The following is a 23,613-nucleotide window of genomic DNA, read 5'->3' on the forward strand; positions in this document are numbered from 1 at the left end:
TTTTTTTTTCCTGTGTAATGTAATTGCAGGTGCCTGCCTGCCAGCTTCTGTGTGAGGTTCACATTGGATACTGTGCCTACTTGCCCAGTGCCACCACTCATATCTGTTTTAACAATTGGTTAAGCTTTAGATTTAAAATAAATATTTTTTTTTCACTGTAATAGAAGAGCAGTTGCCTGCCTGCCAGCTTCTGTGTAAGGTTCACATTGGATACTGTGCCCACTTGCCCAGTGCCACCACTCATATCTGTTTTAACAATTGGTTAAGCTTTAGATTTTAAATAAATAATTTTTTTCACTGTAGTAGAAGAGCAGTTGCCTGTCTGCCAGCTTCTGTGTGAGGTTCACATTGGATACTGTGCCCACTTGCCCAGTGCCACCACTCATATCTGTTTTAACAATTGGTTAAGCTTTAGATTTAAAATAAATAATTTTTTTTCACTGTAATAGAAGAGCAGTTGCCTGCCTGCCAGCTTCTGTGTCAGGTTGGATGCCTTGCCCATTTGCACAGTCAGTGCCACCACTCATATCTGTTTTAACAATTGGTTAAGCTTTAGATTTAAAATAAATAATTTTTTTTCACTGTAATAGAAGAGCAGTTGCCTGCCTGCCAGCTTCTGTGTGAGGTTCACATTGGATACTGTGCCCACTTGCCCAGTGCCACCACTCATATCTGTTTTAACAATTGGTTAAGCTTTAGATTTAAAATAAATAATTTTTTTTCACTGTAATAGAAGAGCAGTTGCCTGCCTGCCAGCTTCTGTGTGAGGTTCACATTGGATACTGTGCCTACTTGCCCAGTGCCACCACTCATATCTGTTTTAACAATTGGTTAAGCTTTACATTTAAAATAAAAAAAAAAATTTCACTGTAATAGAAGAGCAGTTAGTTGTCTGCAAGCGTCTGGGTATCAGGCCTACTTCAGCGTGTGCTCTGCAGACCTGTGCCAGCGTGCTTTGACAGTTGCCACTCATATCTGGTGTCTCTCTAGCGTGCTTTTACAACCAAAATTTTGTTTCCACTGTAATAGAAGAGCAGTTGCCTGCCTGCCAGCTTCTGTGTGAGGTTCACATTGGATACTGTGCCTACTTGCCCAGTGCCACCACTCATATCTGTTTTAACAATTGGTTAAGCTTTACATTTAAAATAAATATTTTTTTTTCACTGTAATAGAAGAGCAGTTAGTTGTCTGCAAGCGTCTGGGTATCAGGCCTACTTCAGCGTGTGCTCTGCAGACCTGTGCCAGCGTGCTTTGACAGTTGCCACTCATATCTGGTGTCTCTCTAGCGTGCTTTTACAACCAAAATTTTGTTTCCACTGTAATAGAAGAGCAGTTGCCTGCCTGCCAGCTTCTGTGTGAGGTTCACATTGGATACTGTGCCCACTTGCCCAGTGCCACCACTCATATCTGTTTTAACAATTGGTTAAGCTTTAGATTTAAAAGAAATCATTTTTTTTCACTGTAATAGAAGATCAGTTAGTTGTCTGCAAGCGTCTGGGTGTCAGGCCTACTTCAGCGTGTGCTCTGTAGACCTGTTCCAGCGTGCTTTGACAGTTGCCAATCATATTTGGTGTCTCTATAGCGTGCTTTTAAAACCAAAATGTGTTTTTCACTGTTATAGATTGAATAGCAGTTACTTGTCTTCAAGCGGGTGTCTCAGGCCTACAGTGTGTGCTCTGCAGAACTGTTACAGTTCACATTGCCAATCATATCTGGTGTCTCTATAGCGTGCTTTTAAAACCAAAATTAGTTTTTCACTGTTATAGATTGAATAGCAGTTACTTGTCTTCAAGCGGGTGTCTCAGGCCTACAGTGTGTGCTCTGCAGAACTGTTACAGTTCACATTGCCAATCATATCTGGTCTCACAGTAGCTTGCACGCATAGTACAAGTACTTTGTGCATAAGTACACAGGCTTACAGGACGTCCTGAAGCAGGCCAGGAAGGTGTGTGGCCATTTCAGGCGTTCCTACACGGCCATGGCTCACTTTGCCAATATCCAGCAGCGAAACAACATGCCAGTGAGGCGCTTGATTTGCGACAGCCCTACACGTTGGAATTTAACACTCCTAATGTTCGACCGCCTGCTCCAACAAGAAAAAGCTGTTAATGAATATTTGTATGACCGGGGTGCTAGGACAGCCTCTGGGGAGCTGGGAATTTTTTTGCCACGTTACTGGACGCTCATGCGCAATGCCTGTAGGCTCATGCGTCCTTTTGAGGAGGTGACAAACCTAGTCAGTCGCAGTTGTGTGTGTGCGTGTGTATGGCTGTCTGCCTGTGTGTGTGTGTGTGTGTGACAGGGTGAAGATTTCTTGCACATGGGTGTGACAGGGTGAAGATTTCTTGCACAGGGCGCCCAAAGGCCTAAGGCTGGCCCTGCGCATGGGTCAGTGGCTCTGCACCAGACTTCCCTCCAATTGATCAAAGTTAAAGGATTTCAAGTGGACTGATTACAATTACAGGGCCTCTAAAGAGTCCTGTATTGTTATTTGTCGTCACTACATTCCCGCGTCGGGAGTGGGTCATTTGCGCCTCTGCTGCCTTCCTTGCATGTGGTAGCTGTTTGTCAAGGAATTTGTCAATCCATAGCTGCCAAGTGACCCTATGTAGGGGTAACAGTCCCTATTCTGCTCTGTGTCAATGTGTATCATGGTCTCTGTGGACAGGGAACAGTCTCTATTCTGCTCTGTGTCAGTGTGTATCAGGGGTTTTGAGGACAGGTGTCAATCCATATCTGCCAAGTGACCCTATGTAGGGGGAACAGTCCCTATTCTGCTCTGTCAGTGTGTATCAGGGGTTTTGAGGACAGGTGTCAATCCATATCTGCCAAGTGACCCTATGTAGGGGTAACAGTCCCTATTCTGCTCTGTGTCAGTGTGTATCAGGGGTTTTGAGGACAGGTGTCAATCCGTATCTGCCAAGTGACCCTATGTAGGGGGAACAGTCCCTATTCTGCTCTGTGTCAGTGTGTATCAGGGGTTTTGAGGACAGGTGTCAATCCATATCTGCCAAGTGACCCTATGTAGGGGGAACAGTCCCTATTCTGCTCTGTGTCAGTGTGTATCATGGTCTCTGTGGACGGTGAACAGTCTCTATTCTGCTCTGTGTCAGTGTGTATCATGGTCTCTGTGGACCGGGAACAGTCTCTATTCTGCTCTGTGTCAGTGTGTATCAGGGGTTTTGAGGACAGGTGTCAATCCATATCTGCCAAGTGACCCTATGTAGGGGGAACAGTCCCTATTCTGCTCTGTGTCAGTGTGTATCAGGGGTTTTGAGGACAGGTGTCAATCCATATCTGCCGAGTGACCCTATGTAGGGGGAACAGTCCCTATTCTGCTCTGTGTCAGTGTGTATCAGGGGTTTTGAGGACAGGTGTCAATCCATATCTGCCAAGTGACCCTATGTAGGGGGAACAGTCCCTATTCTGCTCTGTGTCAGTGTGTATCAGGGGTTTTGAGGACAGGTGTCAATCCATATCTGCCAAGTGACCCTATGTAGGGGGAACAGTCCCTATTCTGCTCTGTGTCAGTGTGTATCAGGGGTTTTGAGGACATGTGTCAATCCATATCTGCCAAGTGACCCTATGTAGGGGGAACAGTCTCTATTCTGCTCTGTGTCAGTGTGTATCAGGGATCATTAGGATAGGTGTCAATCCATATCTGCCAAGTGACCCTATGTAGGGGGAACAATCCCTATTCTGCTCTGTGTCAGTGTGTATCAGGGGTTTTGAGGACAGGTGTCAATCCATATCTGCCAAGTGACCCTATGTAGGGGGAACAGTCCCTATTCTGCTCTGTGTCAGTGTGTATCAGGGGTTTTGAGGACAGGTGTCAATCCATATCTGCCAAGTGACCCTATGTAGGGGGAACAGTCTCTATTCTGCTCTGTGTCAGTGTGTATCAGGGATCATTAGGATAGGTGTCAATCCATATCTGCCAAGTGACCCTATGTAGGGGGAACAGTCCCTATTCTGCTCTGTGTCAGTGTGTATCAGGGGTTTTGAGGACAGGTGTCAATCCATATCTGCCAAGTGACCCTATGTAGGGGGAACAGTCCCTATTCTGCTCTGTGTCAGTGTGTATCAGGGGTTTTGAGGACAGGTGTCAATCCATATCTGCCAAGTGACCCTATGTAGGGGGAACAGTCCCTATTCTGCTCTGTGTCAGTGTGTATCAGGGGTTTTGAGGACATGTGTCAATCCATATCTGCCAAGTGACCCTATGTAGGGGGAACAGTCTCTATTCTGCTCTGTGTCAGTGTGTATCAGGGATCATTAGGATAGGTGTCAATCCATATCTGCCAAGTGACCCTATGTAGGGGGAACAGTCCCTATTCTGCTCTGTGTCAGTGTGTATCAGGGGTTTTGAGGACAGGTGTCAATCCATATCTGCCAAGTGACCCTATGTAGGGGGAACAGTCCCTATTCTGCTCTGTGTCAGTTTGTATCCGGGGTTTTGAGGACAGGTGTCAATCCATATCTGCCAAGTGACCCTATGTAGGGGGAACAGTCTCTATTCTGCTCTGTGTCAGTGTGTATCAGGGATCATTAGGATAGGTGTCAATCCATATCTGCCAAGTGACCCTATGTAGGGGGAACAGTCCCTATTCTGCTCTGTGTCAGTGTGTATCAGGGGTTTTGAGGACAGGTGTCAATCCATATCTGCCAAGTGACCCTATGTAGGGGGAACAGTCCCTATTCTGCTCTGTGTCAGTGTGTATCAGGGGTTTTGAGGACAGGTGTCAATCCATATCTGCCAAGTGACCCTATGTAGGGGGAACAGTCTCTATTCTGCTCTGTGTCAGTGTGTATCAGGGATCATTAGGATAGGTGTCAATCCATATCTGCCAAGTGACCCTATGTAGGGGGAACAGTCCCTATTCTGCTCTGTGTCAGTGTGTATCAGGGGTTTTGAGGACAGGTGTCAATCCATATCTGCCAAGTGACCCTATGTAGGGGGAACAGTCTCTATTCTGCTCTGTGTCAGTGTGTATCAGGGCTGGGCTTTGAGGACAGGTGTCAATGTTAGGTGATTTCTGCCCTTTATGGATTAAAAGCAGACTCTGCATCAACTGTGCAATTTTCCATGGGAGTTTTGCCATGGATCCCCCTCTGGCATGCCACAGTCCAGGTGTTAGTCCCCTTGAAACAACTTTTCCATCACTATTGTGGCCAGAAAGAGTCCCTTTTGTTTTTAAAATTCGCCTGCTCATTGAAGTCAATGGCGGTTCGCGCGGTTCGCCGGTTCGCGAACATTTGCGGAAGTTCACGTTCGCCGTTCGCGAACCGAAAATTTCGGGTTCGCGACAACACTAGTCAGGAGTAATTCTTGACCATTCCTCTTTACAGAACTGTTTCAGTTCAGCAATATTCTTGGGATGTCTGGTGTGAATCGCTTTCTTGAGGTCATGCCACAGCATCTCAATCGGGTTGAGGTCAGGACTCTGACTGGGCCACTTCAGAAGGCGTATTTTCTTCTGTTTAAGCCATTCTGTTGTTGATTTACTTCTATGCTTTGGGTCATTGTCCTGTTGCAACACCCATCTTCTGTTGAGCTTCAGCTGGAAGACAGATGGCCTTAAGTTCTCCTGCAAAATGTCTTGATAAACTTGGGAATTCATTTTTCCTTCGATGATAGCAATCCGTCCAGGCCCTGACGCAGCAAAGCAGCCCCAAACCATGATGCCCCCACCACCATACTTCACAGTTGGGATGAGGTTTTGATGTTGGTGTGCTGTGCCTCTTTTTTGCCACACATAGTGTTGTGTGTTTCTTCCAAACAACTCAACTTTGGTTTCATCTGTCCACAGAATATTTTGCCAGTACTGCTGTGGAACATCCAGGTGCTCTTGTGCAAACTGTAAACGTGCAGCATTGTTTTGTTTGGACAGCAGTGGCTTCCTCTGTGGTATCCTCCCATGAAATCCATTCTTGTTTAGTGTTTTACGTATTGTAGATTCGCTAACAGAGATGTTAGCATTTGCCAGTGACTTTTGTAAGTCTTTAGCTGTAAGTCTATGATTCTTCTTCACCTCATTGAGCAGTCTGCGCTGTGCTCTTGCAGTCATCTTTACAGGACGGCCACTCCTAGGGAGAGTAGCAGCAGTGCTGAACTTTCTCCATTTATAGACAATTTGTCTTACCGTGGACTGATGAACAGCAAGGCTTTTGGAGATACTTTTATAACCCTTTCCAGCTTTATGCAAGTCAACAATTCTTAATCGTAGGTCTTCTGAGAGCTCTTTTGTGCGAGGCATCATTCACATCAGCTAAGGAAACAATTCTCCCCTCCTTGCCGTTCTCTTTCTCAACCACACATAAATCATGCTTTCCCTACCCTTCAGACTTTCTCCCCAGCTACTGAACAAGAGGTGGCTGCACTTCTCCATTCCTCTCGCCCCACCACTTGCCCACTTGATCCTGTCCCATCTCACCTCATCAGATCTCTCTCCCCTTGTCTTGTGCCTATCCTAACACACATCTTTAACTGCTCTCTCTCTTCTGGCACTGTTCCTGCTGACCTTAAACATGCCACTGTAATACCTATCCTGAAAAAACCATCTCTTGACCCGTCCTCCCCCTCGAACTATCGTCCCATATCCCTGCTCCCTTACTCATCAAAGCTTTTGGAAAGACTTGTCTTTACCCGTGTGTCTCACTTCCTTAATTCCAACTCTCTCCTTGACCCTCTTCAGTCTGGCTTCCGCCCTCTCCACTCTACTGAGACCGCTCTTATCAAAGTGACTAATGACCTAATCTCCGCTAAATCCAAAGGTCACTACTCCATATTAATTCTCCTTGACCTCTCTGCTGCCTTTGACACAGTTGATCATTCTCTTCTCCTTCAAACTCTTCAATCACTCGGTCTCTGTGACTCTGTCCTCTCTTGGTTTTCCTCCTATCTCTCCCAACGCTCATTTAGTGTCTCCTTTTCCAAGGATACCTCCTCCCCTCGCCCTGTCTCGGTTGGAGTTCCCCAAGGCTCTGTCCTTGGTCCCCTTCTATTTTCTCTTTATACTGCCTCTCTTGGAAAACTTATTGCCTCTTTTGGATTCAACTACCACCTGTACGCTGATGACACTCAGATATACCTCTCCTCACCGGACCTCTCCCCGGCCGTCCTGCAACGTGTCACTGCTTGCCTCTCTTCCATCTCTGACTGGATGTCGTCACGCTTTCTCAAACTTAACCTCTCTAAAACTGAACTCCTTGTCTTTCCTCCTCCTAATACTGATCCTCCTCTCTCACTCTCCCTTCAAGTCAGTGATATCCACATAAGTCCATCCCTACAAGCGCGCTGTCTTGGCGTCATACTTGACTCTGGTCTCACCTTTGAGTCTCACATCCAGTTTGTTGCCAAGTCCTGTAGGTTCCAACTCAAAAACATAGCCCGCATCCGCCCCTTTCTTACGCAAGATGCTACCAAGGAGCTTGTCCATGCTCTAGTAATTTCCCGCATGGATTACTGTAACCCTCTCCTGATTGGTCTCCCCAAAAGCCGTACTGCCCCGCTACAGTCTGTAATGAATGCTGCAGCTAGACTGATTTTCCTATCCAGTCGGTCCTCTCACACCTCGCCCCTCTGCCAGTCCTTACATTGGCTCCCTGTATCCTATAGGAGTCAATTCAAAGTGCTAACCCATACATTTAAAGCACTGAACAATTCCAGCCCCTCTTATATCTCTTCACTGATCCAGAGGTATGCCCCTCCTCGTACCCTCCGCTCTGCCCGCGACCACCTCCTGACCGCTGCTCGCACCCGTACGGCCAACTCACGCTTGCAGGACTTCTCACGGGCGGCTCCTCTCCTATGGAATAACTTGCCTACTGCCATCAGACTCTCCCCTAGTCTTCAATCATTTAAGAAGGGCCTTAAATCCCATCTCTTCAGGAAAGCGTATGGCCTCCCAGAGTAATCTCTCCCTTACATACCTGTCCCTATGGAATAGTGCTTTGCTCTCTCCTCCAGCTCTGCTTCACTCCTACTTGATATTTCCTATCCTAATGTTTCTAATACCCCACCTCCTATAGACTGTAAGCTCATTTGAGCAGGGTCCTCTTCAACCTATTATTCCTGTCAGTTTTCTTGTAATTGTCTTATTTATTGTTACATCCCCCCCCTCTCAAAATATTGTAAAGCGCTACGGAATCTGTTGGCGCTATATAAATGACAATAATAATAATAATAATAATTGTGAAAAGCAAATCCAGAACTGGAGTGTGTTTTTTATATGGCAGGGCAGCTGTAACCAACACCTCCAATCTCATCTCATTGATTGGACTCCAGTTGGCTGACATCTCACTCCAATTAGCTCTTGGAGATGTCATTAGTCTAGGGGTTCACATACTTTTTCCACCTGCACTGTGAATGTTTACATGGTGTGTTCAATAAAAACATGGCAACATTTCATTCTTTGTGTGTTATTAGTTTAAGCAGACTGTGATTGTCTATTGTTGTGACTTAGATGATGATCAGATCACATTTTATGACCAATTTGTGCAGAAATCCATATCATTCCAAAGGGTTCACATACTTTTTTTTGCAACTGTGTGTGTATATATATATATATATATATATATACCGTATTTATCGGCGTATAACACGCACAGGCGTATAACACGCACCTCATTTTTAGAAAGAAATTCCAGGAAATTTCCCCCCTCATCCCATAGTATTCCCCCCCCTCATCCCATAGTATTCCCCCCTCATCCCATAGTGTCCCCCCTTTCCATAGTATTCTCCCCCCTTTCCATAGTATTCTCCCCCCTCCCATAGTATTCCCCCCTCCTCCCATAGTATTCCCCCCCTCCTCCCATAGTATTCTCCCCCCTCCCCTCCCATAGTATTCTCCCCTCTCCCCTCCCATAGTATTCTCCCCCCTCCCCTCCCATAGTATTCTCCCCCCTCCCCTCCCATAGTGTACTTTCCTCCCCCTCCCCTCCCATAGTGTACTTTCCTCCTCCTCCCCTCCCATAGTGTACTTCCCCTCCTCCCCTCCCATAGTGTACTTTCCTCCCCCTCCCCTCCCATAGTGTACTTTCCTCCCCCTCCCCTCCCATAGTGTACTTTCCTCCCCCTCCCCTCCCCTCCCATAGTGTACTTTCCTCCCCTCCCATAATTACTTACCTGTCCTGAAGCGTGGGCCGGCTTCACACCGTGCACCGCGGAACAGGAACTTTAATTTAAGGTTCCGGTTTCCGGCGGGACTGAAAGGAAGTGTGCACACTATTGTGCACACTTCCTTTCAGTCCCGCCGGAAACCGGAACCTTAAATTAAAGTTCCTGTACCGCGGTGCGCGCTGTGAAGCCGGCCCACGCTTCAGGACAGGTAAGTAATTATGGGATATCGGCGTATAACACGCACCCACGATTTTTCCCCTATTTTCAGGGGAAAAAAGTGCGTGTTATACGCCGATAAATACGGTATATATATATATATATATATATATATATATATATATATATATATACATACACACACACACATCAAATTAGAAAAAAGGCGCACTCACAGTTCTTTCTATAAATTCAATGGTGTTTATTGGAATATAAAGTTACAAAAATAACTGATCAAGATGCCACAATCATTAACCACTGTGGCAAATATGTATGATAGCATTAGAGGATTAATATGTCCAGTTAATACTGTAGGTAAAGTTCATGACCCCTGATCATCTTGTTGGGCAGAGTGGGACAAGTAGCTGGGCAGATTAGGTGACACAGCTGTTGCTGGGGACAAGAGCTGGCTGAGGATTGGTTGCTGGCAGTGAGCCAGTAAAACGCGGGAAGCCAGGTGAGCATAAAAGGTGACCGCACGAGGCAATCCCTGTCAGCTGTTTTTTTACAGGACGGGAGAAGCTCCGAAGGATCCCCACCCTCCCTCCCCCTATTTGCTAACTTTCTTTATAAGTATTGTCGTGGTGTTGGAAGCTTGGGGCAAAGTCATCCTCAGGTTCAAGTTCTGAGGAAGGATATGTGTTAAATGGTTGTATATAAAAGGCGGTCAGGTTAGCTATGACTGACTGGCAATTAAGTGACGGTGAAAGTGAAAAGTTTTGGAAGTAAAGTGAAAAGTTTATGTAAATATGTTATCGTTATCAAGTATGGTGGTATGCCCCCCTGTTCAAGCTTTAATAAACACCACGGCCAAGCCCATTGAAATAAAATAAACTGTGTCTGTGTTTATATATATATATATATATATATATATATATATATATATATATATATATCCAAGTAAATACCGGCACTCCAGGAATTCTCAATAATATAAGTTTTCATGGAGCTTTCATCAGGACTACATAAACAATAGAACAAGCAAGCTTATATAGGGAATATCTAAATTAAGGTACTTACACAATCAGGTGTTGCCCCTCCATTCCCGCCACCGAATGCACTCCGGTCGCTTCCGCATTGAAACACTCTACTTCCGGGTACCTGACCCACATGACCGGACCCGAGGAATATGATTCGCCGTACGTCGTTGCCGGGCAACTAGAGACGCCAACGTCTCTTTAGTAAAACCCTTCGCTTACGGACACCGGCATGGACCAAACCTCCTAAGCCCTTCAGTGTGTTCCTGTGTTGCCGTGGCAACCGGACCGCAGTCGGTCGGGAGGGGAGGGGGAACCTCGGGGGGAAAAATCAAAGCAGTAAAAGATAATAAATAATAACAAGAAGGTACTAGACAGAGCATGTTTGTGGCATAAGCTCCAATCCATTATGTGCTACATCCTCTAAATAGTGAACGGCAATTTTGCAGCCTCTGATATCGAGTGAAAGCTAAACTGTGTAATAGTATGAATGTAACATAACCAACAATCCATTAGAATCTACATTCTCTAAGTAGTGGAAGGCAATATGACAGCCTGTGGTATACAGTGGAAACTAAAATGTGAAAATATGAGTCTGAGGTGAGTATGAGTACCTACTAATAGGACAGGGATGTGTATCCTGATCTGTAATGCCAGAGCCTATATTCTGGAAATGTGAAAACATAGTGTGAGCACACTAAACATACAATAAAAGTGCAACTTGTGGAAAAATCAATAGGATAGTGTCCAGCAATGTGAGTCATAATATTTAAATGACTATTGTAAAAATGATCTATTTAATCAAAAACTGTATAAGTGCCTGGTTAAAAATAAAGGATTGACCCATATACATTAGGCCCTGTCTAGGTATGTGAATGTTGGACTATTTCCCCTTACCCATTATTCTGCTCGACCCCCACAGATATAGAAGTATCAAAAAATGTTTTTATAATGACTTAAAAATTCTCTTTATAATCAATAAAGTATAAAAAAAAAATTTTGGTAAAAGACAGTACTAAATTACTAATTGGACGGAGTCCAATAATTGTGGAAAGCACCTCCCTAAACATAATGCAATCATAAATTACTCTGTGCTATGATTAACCTAGCAATGGGGGATCACAGGAACATAGTGAAGGAACATTTTTCGTTCAGGCCCCTGGGCGAGATAGTGTCCAACCGTGTTATCCAGTAGGTTTCTCTCTGTAGGAGAAGTTTGCCCCGATCTCCCCCCCCGGAGTGGGGTCGGAACATGGTCAATTGCCACACACCTTAGAGAAGCCAGGGGATGTGATAGCTCAAGAAAATGTCGGGCCACAGGTTTGTCCGACTTGCCATCACGATAGGCCAGTCGGATACTCGATCTGTGGCCCCTAATTCTCTCACAGAGTGCCGTCTCTGTCTTACCGACATAGTTCAGGCCACACGGGCAAGTCAACTTGTAGATAACAAAGTCACTCCGACAGTGAATTCGATGTTGAATTCGGTATGTCTTACCCGTGTGGGGGTGACTAAAGGTTTTAGAAGGGATGATATGTCCACACGTGACACACCCCAAACACCTTACACATCCCATGTTCTTAGAGTCTTTAGGTGTCGGCTTGTAACAGTGTATGGGGTCTGTTTTCACTAACATGTCCCTTAGGTTCCTGTTTCAGAATTAGGGGCCACAGATCGAGTATCCGACTGGCCTATCGTGATGGCAAGTCGGACAAACCTGTGGCCCGACATTTTCTTGAGCTATCACATCCCCTGGCTTCTCTAAGGTGTGTGGCAATTGACCATGTTCCGACCCCACTCCGGGGGGGAGATCGGGGCAAACTTCTCCTACAGAGAGAAACCTACTGGATAACACGGTTGGACACTATCTCGCCCAGGGGCCTGAACGAAAAATGTTCCTTCACTATGTAATTTATGATTGCATTATGTTTAGGGAGGTGCTTTCCACAATTATTGGACTCCGTCCAATTAGTAATTTAGTACTGTCTTTTACCAAAAAAAATTTTTTATACTTTATTGATTATAAAGAAAATTTTTAAGTCATTATAAAAACATTTTTTGATACTTATATATCTGTGAGGGTCGAGCAGAATAATGGGTAAGGGGAAATAGTCCCACATTCACATACCTAGACAGGGCCTAATGTATATGGGTCAATCCTTTATTTTTAACCAGGCACTTATACAGTTTTTGATTAAATAGATCATTTTTACAATAGTCATTTAAATATTATGACTCACATTGCTGGACACTATCCTATTGATTTTTCCACAAGTGGCACTTTTATTGTATGTTTAGTGTGCTCACACTATGTTTTCACATTTCCAGAATATAGGCTCTGGCATTACATATCAGGATACACATCCCTGTCCTATCAGTAGGTACTCATACTCACCTCAGACTCATATTTTCACATTTTAGTTTCCACTGTATACCACAGGCTGTCATATTGCCTTCCACTACTTAGAGAATGTAGATTCTAATGGATTGTTGGTTATGTTACATTCATACTATTACACAGTTTAGCTTTCACTCGATATCAGAGGCTGCAAAATTGCAGTTCACTATTTAGAGGATGTAGCACACAATGGATTGGAGCTTATGCCACAAACATGCTCTGTCTAGTACCTTCTTGTTATTATTTATTATCTTTTGCTGCTTTGATTTTTCCCCCCCAGGTTCCCCCTCCCCTCCCGACCGACTGCGGTCCGGTTGCCACGGCAACACAGGAACACACTGAAGGGCTTAGGAGGTTTGGTCCATGCCGGTGTCCGTAAGCGAAGGGTTTTACTAAAGAGACGTTGGCGTCTCTAGTTGCCCGGCAACTTCGTACGGCGAATCATATTCCTCGGGTCCGGTCATGTGGGTCAGGTACCCGGAAGTAGAGTGTTTCAATGCGGAAGTGACCGGAGTGCATTCAGTGGCGGGAATGGAGGGGCAACACCTGATTGTGTAAGTACCTTAATTTAGATATTCCCTATACAAGCTTGCTTGTTCTATTGTTTATGTTGTCCAGATGAAAGCTCCATGAGGAGCTGAAACGTTGACGTCCTGAACTGAATAAAGAAACTTATATTATTGAGAATTCCTGGAGTGCCGGTATTTACTTGGATATATTACTTTTGCTGCCAGAGCACCAGGTACCAATTTATCGTTTTGTTGGAGTGCAAGAATTTGTCCTGTTTTTCTATATATATATATATATATATATATATATATATATATATATATATATATATATATATATATGTGTATATATATATGTATATGTGTGTGTGTGTGTGGACTGATCCTGATGAAAGTCCTATGATGGACTGAAACATCGATTTGCTGTAACCCGTGTGTTATTAATAAAGACAAAAGAATTTCCTCAAAAAGCCTAGCGTGGGGGGCGGGGCCTGACCATCATGGCGGAGAGACACGTTTTACACAAGCTCCTGCACAATCTCTGCGAAATGAGCAATAAAGGGCTCACACAAGCGACACAACCAGCAAATTTTAACGCCCACTGGCCACCCACACCAAGGGGCACACAGCAGGATGTTCTGCTACCTGATTGGAGCCAGATGGAACCACGTACGGCATTGCGGCCTGGTATACACTGGGCGGGGGAGGCGACCGCTCCCCAGACCCGGAGGCGCCCTGAGGCTGCTCACTGCACAAACAAGCCCTGTTACCCTCCCTCCCCCCCGGACCAGCAGGGGTGATCCCGATCCACCTAGTAGCAGCTGTCCCAGGTATGCTGAGAGGTGGAATGTCGCCTACGACAACAAACAGAGGCCCACCTAAAATGGCGGACACGGCATGTGCTACCCACTGTTGCAATCTTTAACTAAAAAATTACAATCAATTACCACAACCTGTAATGTAATTGTTTATTAACGTACCCTGATGTCACTGTTGTGGCACACCAAGGCTTATTGTTACTTTTGGGCACACCAAAAATAAAGAATAAAAAAAAAAAAAGAAGCCCAGCGTGTGCCTTTCTCTGTGGAGATTTTATATGTTGGAAGGCCATTTGGCCTGAATTTGTGGGAGGAGGTATGATCCTATTTAAACCCTACCCCCCTACTTACCTTTGTCCTGCAAGCTGTTTGTCTTCTCCATAGCAACCAGCACTTCCGGTCCGTTGTTCCCGCCAAAGTCAGTCTCCAGCAAACAGTCCGTCGCCAGAAGCTCCTGCCTCCGTCTTCCGTGCCCGTCCACCGGCTTCGACCAGACTTCCCTACTCGCTACCCAGCTTCCGGTCACGAGACCGGCACGTCCACGTAAGCATAACGTGGGAAATAGCTTTCGGCTATTTCCCACGTTAGGACCTAAAAACATGGGGATAAGGCTCCCTTCATTACTTACCTATTCATGCTATTACGCTGTTCGTGTACTTCCGCGTTCGTGCGGCTAACAGCCAAACGTGGAATACACATGCTTTTGTTTACTTTAGTTTAATTTAAGGTACCGTACGTGCATACTTACCCTACGTTTGTTCAGCCAAACACGTTCAAACTGCTTTTTCGTGCAACCTTTCGTTAATTTACACGTTACAGCCTGCAGCTGATTATTCAATTGGCTTTCGTTTAAATCTTTTCGTATGTTCCATTTACCGAATGCGGGAGTTCTTTCTATTTATAGTACTCTTGTTCATTCGGTTAACTGAACGCAAGGGGCTACAGTGTTTATTTTTTTTTTTTTTTTTTTTGAATTCTTTATTTTATTTGAGACGTTATGAACAACAAAAAATAGCAGTAGGAGCAATCAGCACGTTAACATTAAATGCAGTCAAGTACGATAGGCTCCGTGAGCAGACAGCCTCTTTTTTTTTTTTTTTTTCATGAGTAAAGGCAGACATAACAGTGTATATAGAAAAGCTGGTATACAAGCTAGACATGTTATCTGGATGCATATTTTTTCATAACGAACAATAGTTAGGTAGTTATATGAAACAGGAGAGATAATACCACTGGTACTGGCTGGAATACTGTTGTTATGCAGAGAGCAGACATAAGCAAACACAAGAGCATAAAAGAAAACATGGGGAAACATAAGGAAACTGCTGCCTCAAGTATGCTAAAGGGTCAGTTTAAGGAAGGATTGAGGGACCCCCTGGCTTAGGCTTTTGTTTTTACTCAGCTTATCCTATGCCCTTCTGGCATTGCTGTGGACCTGACAGAGTTTTATTGTTTAAGTCCCATATAGCAGTGCCCCACTTGCCCCTGGCTCTAGTACCGTCCAGTGCACCTTGCCCTCCGGTCCAGGCATGCCCTGCTTCGACTACGTGGTCTCTGGACCTGCCGCCTGTGGCCTGCTTTGCGTACAGAGTCTCTGTATCCCGTGGATGTGGGATATGTCTTGGGATTTGTTCCAGGTTGGATTTGGGCCCAGGTGAGTGAAGGCTGCCGTAGGTGTAGTGTTTATGTGGTCGGTGCACTTTCGGCTTTCTCCTCCTCCGCCTTCCCGGTTGTGGTGTCGAGGTACAGTAGGGAAATGTGAGCTTTGCGGGCTTGAGCCGTATCAAGGCGGTGGTCCTCAGTGATTGTCGCTGGGTTTGGATGGGTGAGGTGGGGGTGCATGTGCGACTTGCAATGCGAGCCCAGAAGTCATGACAGAGTTTGTCGAATCTGTCCGTGAAGCTTTTCACCCAGTCTGAGCTCTCTGATTCTGCTTGGCTCCCTGGGACAGTCGGCACGTCGGCCATTATTGTCCCGCCATGCGGTCTCAAGATCATCCGGGATCGCTGTGATTGCGGCAACGTGGTTAGTATTCCCAGTGGGGACCGGGATCACCCCCGCCGGTCCAGAGGGGGGGGGGAGGTTTGGGGCCCCAGAGTCCTGGGACTGCAGTGAGATGTGTGCTCCAAGGCGGGAGATCGGCCGCCTCTCTCCGCCTTCAGGCTGCTAGTCACTCCAGGCCGGACGAGGTCTCCTTCAGGCAGATCAGTTTTGTTCAGGCTGGAACTGCTCTTCAGGCTGTGGTTCCTGTTTGCTATGAGTGGCTGGCTTAGTTTATCCAGGAGTAAAGCCTCATATTCTGAGGTTTGGCTCGTATTTTGCAGGAGCTAGTTGAAGACACGTCCGGCCATCTTGGACGTCAGGCCCCGCCCCTCTACAGTGTTTAAATTTACTAAGCTACTGTTAATATATCTAGTTATGTCTCTTACTTATACCAAGCATTCACATTCATTTTTCCTATATGATGTTACGTTTATTATATGGCTCTTAAAGTCACCACTGGTTGAAAAATATGTGTTTTACAAATTTCCTGTCCATGGTCACATAATTGTGGGACACCTATTTTTCACAGGGTAATCTTCTTAAAGGCACAGTTTGGCCACTTTCTTTTATAATTTACATATAAAATACACCTCCACTTTCCACAAAACAGTCTTCAAGAAGTGGTATCCCAGTACCCTGTATTACTGTATTAGGTAAGTAGGTTTTCCAGTTCTCTTTTCCCTCGAGGCCTCATTCAGCCTCCATTGCCTCATTCTCACCACCTGAGATTCCTCACGGCGTTTAAAACATCAAATCACACAAACCTACACCACCTTGCTACTACTTATACTTTTCTTCAAACAGACCTCCAGGAAGAGGTACCCAGTATCCCGCATTTCGGTAACAGGTAAGAAGGTTTACCATTTTACATTTTCCCTTGAGGCCTCATTCAGCCTCCACTGCCTCATACAGCCCCCCACCTCTAAAAGTGGGTTCTAAACTTCATGACATACATGGTCTCAGATTGCTCACAAAATGTCAACAATAATCTCATAATCATAATCCACCGTATTACTACTATGTTAAACGGTACATGTTTTGTCATTCATTTCTACATATCATTACTTAGACCTGTGTCATTACCGCAGCTCGCCAAGTCCTACGCCAACTACAACCTACAGGCTACCTGGTTCCCTGCATTGCAGTATCAGGTATTGGTAATCTTACTCATTACAATTACGTTTCTTCTTAAGGCCTCACTTCGCCTTCGTATCATTCAAAAAATTCACATTTGTGGGACCCCAGGGGCTTGTCTCTAATTTAAGGACCAACATTCAGGTCCCTCAGCTTACCCAAGTTCTTACGTTACGGTATCTCTGATACACACCTACCCATACATTCAACATTTTTACACTTATTATGCCAGTGGCACGCCTCAGGCCTACTAGCATCTTTTTCCCCTACGGTTTCCCGGTCCGGGCCCGTTCCCTGCAGAAGCAAAAATATATTGTAATCTTCCTGCGCATCGCCCAAAGAAAGAGGTCAAACACTCAAGGTTAAGTATCTACATACGTTATATCACACCATTCTAAAAGACAAGCCCCATCAGGCTAGAGAACTGGCATTGAGGGTTAGGCGCTGGCCTTAGCTATCCTAAGTAATACTACGGTCCCGCGAGGTCTACACCCCACCTCATACACGGATGTTTCAGCCCCACGACCAAATCATAGTTAGCCACCTCGCTCGCCCTTCTTTAGGGTTACAGTTAGGGCCTCCCAAGTCACGGCCAAACGTTTTGAATCTCTTCCAGTCACCTAGAGGCCGACATCCTGCCACCGTTCTAGTGGCCACAAAATTCCCTCGGGCCAAATCATAGGTAGAGCGTCTCTCCGCCACTTGGCACTAGCAGGGCCTCACCTGTCAATTGATTCTAAGTAAATTCTTCGCCTCGGCACTAACTAGTAGGCCAGTTTTCCAAAGGTCTCATCCACACCTCTAAGACACTTTACTTATCCAAATCATTATTTCTTTTCAGAATGTCACAAGTATCCATCCCAATAATCAATCTGCTGTTGGACGAAATACCCAGCACGCCAGTCTGGCCTGGGTCTCCAAAGGAATCCCTCACCCCTTCAGTTACCTTGGATTCTGGTACATTCCAAAAAATATCAGCAGAGCTCAGACACAGGGGTATCACCTCCCCAGCCACTGCCAGTAAGGCAGAACTACACAGGCTCATGACGGCTCAGACCAACGTTCCCAGGCCCGGCTCTAGTTCACAAGGGCCGTCGGCTTTCTCCTCAGATTCCAATCAGGAGACTCCGGTCGCTATCCCGGCCAGCCTCCAAATGATTAACAGGCTGATAAATGGAATCAGCTATACCCACACCAGGTGTCTCGTTAAACCCGGCATGCCCTCACCTGGCGATCTCGGTCATACAGTCTGGCTTACCCCTCATTTCCCTCCCCGTCCCCCACCACCACGATCACTACTCCATACGTCTCACCAGCCCACTCTGTTCCAATTTCCATGGAGAAGGTAATTCTCGTTGGAAAGGATGTTAAACTAACATCACTACTTAACTTCACAAGACACCCTACAGTGCAAAGGTTATATTCATGATGACATTTCAGTAGTCCTAAACAGAGAGACCCACGATTTAACAAAGCTTTCCATTCCTCTGTTTATCATTGCCTCTCGCATAGAGACAGCCATTTCCACTTCTCACCACTCCTTCACCCCACGCACTAGTCAGGGAGGCGGTCAGGTCAAGCTGGGCTGACCATTTCATTTCTGGGGAAGGCTTGGGTGCACCATTACTTTAATACTGGGGTAGGGTATTTCACTACATGCAGGGTTTTGCACATCTGCTCCAGAACCCACCTAGTCCACATACGCAGACCGTCTATCACCTAAGATACGCCCAACTAAGGTTAACATTGATATCCTGGAATACTATCTGCATTAACACCCAGCTAGGCATCTGGTAGATTCTGGTGCCGGGTTTCTCACAGGGGTTCACACGGGCCGTATCGCCATTCCCACAGGTACACTCGTATGCCCTATCCTAATATCTGCACCCATTGACCCTCTTACGGTGGACCACCTTCTGTCCACAGCAGTCATACGCCTCCTTCCGGTCTTCACACTTCTCATCGTGGCGTACCATTCCCATCGAGGTAGCCATTCACTCTACTCTATAATACGTCTGATCATAGACCTCTTCCGCACCGCACTCTACATCCATTCCCAGCATCAAACTCCCTCATTCCCACTATGGAGTTCTCACTGCACTACGCAAATCGACCATGCCATACAAACTATCTCTTCAGCAAGTAGTTTGGCTTGGTTGAGCAAGACAGACTTATCCAACACCTTTAATCTACTACCTAGTCACCCTTCACTATGGCACTTGGCCTACTTTCAGGCGGCCATCCTTGCTAACCATTTTGTGGCTGATTCACAGGCTGGCTCGGCTGGCAGCAACCTCTCAGCTCTTTTTAGTCTGCTGTTACATTCCTGGTGTCCACAACACAGCCGCTGACGCTCTTTCACGCTCCGTTTAAGGTCTTCTTTCAGGCACTCCCTACGACCCACTACATACCATCCAGGATACCACCTTTCCATGAGATAATCTTGGACTAAGCACACAATTACACCTCGTACTGGTACGCACACTTCACGCAGTTTTATGACTACTCTATCACCCACGCCAGGGCTTTGTATATTGTTCCATGTCACAAGTAGAGTTTGCTTGATTCAAGACTTTTGCTGTTAACCTATTGTACTTTTTGCCTCTTCCTCTAAACCTACAAATCAAGCATCTTATTTATTCCTCCTATGCTGTCACTCCGTTTTACGTAGCCAAGGTCAGCCACACACTATCAATACTAATCCATTACTTCACGTCTAAACCTTCCATTAAGGTAAGCTACATCATGGCTTCCTTCGCAGGTCTCTCTTTTTCGAAAAAAGCGCTGCATCAGCAGCTTCGAGCTCTTACACCCCAGTCTACATCATTAAGTGATGGGGCCACAGGTAATCCTCAGCTCAGTTACATCTATACCACAACCTGTAATGCAAATGCTTATTAACGTACCCTGATGTCACTGTGGCACACCAAGGCTTATTGTTACTTTTGTGCACACCAAAAATAAAGAATAATAAAAAAAAAAAAAAAGCCCAGCGTGTGCCTTTCTTTGTGGAGATTGTATATATATATATATATATATATATATAATAATATTTGTGGTCCGGATCAAAAGGCCAAGGCATACAATAAGGATTGACGGAGTTATACAAGTAGTAGCAAGTCAGTTGAGGTTTGCTGAAACCGACAAACAAGGTAGGGCCTGAAAAAGAGGGCCTGCCTTTTGAAGGAGTATATCTAAAAAGGAATAGGGGTAGGGCCTTAAAAAGTAAGCAAAAATATTAAACTACCTAAACTCGTAACTACATAATAACAAAGCCCTGTAGAGTACAAGCGTGCTTGTACCTAGATTAATACAGCAACTTAGCATACCACAAAAACGTCCAGATTGTTAGGAAGAAAGCATTGAAGAATCTACCAGGGTGAGCTATGAGTCAAACATCACCATTTTAGGTTCATTACCAGTTTCAATGTATTTTGATTAAAATGGCCTTTGATCTGCTTTGGAAAGCACAGAGTAAATCCTGCCTCAGCTTATCCACCAAATCAGCCTCGGTCAACTCTAAATTCATGTTATACTTGAACCATTTTAGGTGGCGTTTGTAGCTCCATGTAAGTTTTAAATGGTGAGAAATATATTAAAACCTCTGCTGTACCAACACATCCCAAATATTGGATGTTAGTACATTTGTGTGATAATCACAAGGCAACATATTGAAAACAATCATGGTTTTAAATGTGTCTGTCGTCTAAACTTTTGTACATTTGGGTATATTTTCTCTAATGTGCCGTTGATCTCAAGTATTACATTGCTTATTTTGCAGCTACCACAGTTTGTACTACTTACTTATATTTATACAAATGTTTACTTATTAAAGGGGTACGCTAAACACCCAAACAACTACTGTACACTTTAGTGGTTATGGTGCCATGTGTCCCCTTTTGCCATCCCACAGTAAGATGTCAGAATAGTTTTCTGAGCAGTTTGTCACTTGCCTAGGTACATGGGTTCAAGTACTCCTACTTGTCTTCTGTGATTATATTGGTAAAGCAGACTTTCTCCTTCTGCTCAACTAGTATCAGCACTGTCCACTTATTACAATATTCATTAACTCATAAAATTCACCAATGATGTTGAAAAAGAAAATGTTAGTTTAAAAATTACATTCTAGAAATTGCACAGTAGAGAAATCATCCTTAGATCTAAAGCATGGTTGTAAGGTTACCACCAAGCACAATAGGCTTTTCACCTTTTTAACAATACTTATTTATTTTTTAAATAGTTTAACAAATATTTAATAATCAACATTTAATAAAGTTTATTGATGCCAGTTAAAACAAATCTCATGCAAGTATAGAACACAGTTTTTGGCATAATGTTGTCAAGGACTAACCGTTAAGACACTGTACTGGAGAAACAAGTAGATTGTTAAAAAATGTTTACAGGAATGCACCACATGTTGAACATGTTGAAAATGTTTTCCTAGGAGCAAGATGAACTAATCATAGAAACTGGACTTACTGTCCAAAAGTACCCAGATGTGTCTGTTTGCATTGTTTTGTTTTTTTATGGGTTTTTTTTTGTTAAGTCCCAGGTTCTTGTGACACTTGGATTTGTTGATCCAGTTACATATTCCAAGACTAATTTAAAGGACGCATTGGATGGGCCAGAAAGCAATAGAAATGTCAACCAAAAAGGCAAAGTTGTGCCAAAGGATACATTAGTACACACAGAGATAATGTAACAATGGGCATCAATGCTAGGGCTAGAGTGTCTAAGTGTGATGCTTTCGTAATTGTTTTCACATTATGAGCCCACATAAAGCATGTGTACCTTGGTAATGTACGTGTTCAGTCTTTTAGTACTGCATGCCTTAACTGGCTGACAAATGGAGTTGGAACAGAAGACCTGGAGACTAGATGAACACTCAAGGGCATGCAAGTACAAATGGCTCATAGTAAGTGGTGGTGCTTTGAGATTAGTTGTATTGTGCCCTTACATGTTAGACATTTTTATAATTAAATTGCTCTAAAGTATAATGCTCTTTTTTATATATTAGCAGTGTACTTCTCTTGTTGCATTTTCACAGTTCCAGATTAAGTAGCATTTTTGGAAACTGTTTGTTCTCTCTACCTGTGTGATTGTGACAGCTTGATAAGCTATAAAAAAAAAAGCAAAAATAAATTGACCATATGACTAAACTATGTTTTTACCATTTTAATTTTAACAGAGTTTGGGATTACGTAGTTCAAATGATCAATCAGGATGCAGCAAACGCATGGCTGTAAGTATTTAACTCTCTATTCTGTATCACAAATTAGTCATGAAAGTGGTCAGACTGCAGTGATTCTAGTTAATGAGATTTCTTTCATGTAACATGACAAGTATAGAGAGGCTAAAAGTCAGTGAACTGTGGCTTTTATTCTATTTATCTAGATTGAAGGGGCCAATTCCTCCTGCATCCATGAACATGGAGTTACCGACAAAATCCCAGCAAAAACAGGTATATGACAAACCCTTTACATCTTCACACCTCAAGTTTAAAATATGTAGTATTTAACTCTGTTCCAATTTCCATGGAGAAGGTAATTCTCGTTGGAAAGGATGTTAAACTAACATCACTACTTAACTTCACAAGACACCCTACAGTGCAAAGGTTATATTCATGATGACATTTCAGTAGTCCTAAACAGAGAGACCCACGATTTAACAAAGCTTTCCATTCCACTGTTTATCATTGCCTCTCGCATAGAGACAGCCATTTCCACTTCTCACCACTCCTTCACCCCACGCACTAGTCAGGGAGGCGGCCAGAGGGTCAAGCTGGGCTGACCATTTCATTTCTGGGGACGGCTCGGGTGCACCATTACTCTGATGTCCAGAGTGTGGCACTTTATGGATCTCGAAAAATGCTGCTATTTTGATTTGCATTTCAGAGTTCCTGATGCATAAGAATTATTGCATTACAGATTATTTTTTTTTACTAGACATCCAAGTATGTATCCATGACTCAAAAGATACAGGCTACAGATCTTTAGGCATGTTTCCTATTCACCCATCAACCATGTAGTGATTGTGACTAGGTTGAAATACTTTATATGTAATCCTTGCATGAACAGGGTCTGTATGACCCCTAAGCCGGTGGGTTTAAAGTAGTGTGAGAATGGCCGTGTAAACCTTTACAGAGAGTTCAGAAATCTGTCTATGAGCAACCAGCCCTTGCCTGACACAGATACCACAGTACTTTAAATGGTGCATCAAACACCCTGAATTTTTCCCACACAAGCTGACAGACTTGTAGATGTACAGTGACCCTTAAATAATTAAGTGTTAATCACAAAAGTAAATATATGCAATGTGTGTAGTGTTCCCTAACTTTACTGTGATTAACTTTTAAGTATGTACTTTACAATTACAATGTTATCTATACATGTGCTAG

At 44.3% G+C, this 23,613-nt stretch overlaps 1 protein-coding gene across 1 annotated transcript in view; it reads left to right on the forward strand.

The window, feature by feature from the left end:
* Positions 1-23,613, forward strand: part of LOC134608800 (uncharacterized) — a 125,833-nt gene that overhangs the window by 97,232 nt on the left and 4,988 nt on the right. Inside the window, exons 7-8 of the mRNA XM_063451908.1 lie at positions 22,405-22,458; positions 22,611-22,677. Coding sequence (XP_063307978.1) covers positions 22,405-22,458; positions 22,611-22,677 — 121 coding nt within the window. The remainder of the gene's footprint in view (positions 1-22,404; positions 22,459-22,610; positions 22,678-23,613) is intronic.

This window comes from Pelobates fuscus, chromosome 4, assembly GCF_036172605.1.
Source record: "Pelobates fuscus isolate aPelFus1 chromosome 4, aPelFus1.pri, whole genome shotgun sequence".
Classification (NCBI taxonomy): domain Eukaryota; kingdom Metazoa; phylum Chordata; class Amphibia; order Anura; family Pelobatidae; genus Pelobates; species Pelobates fuscus.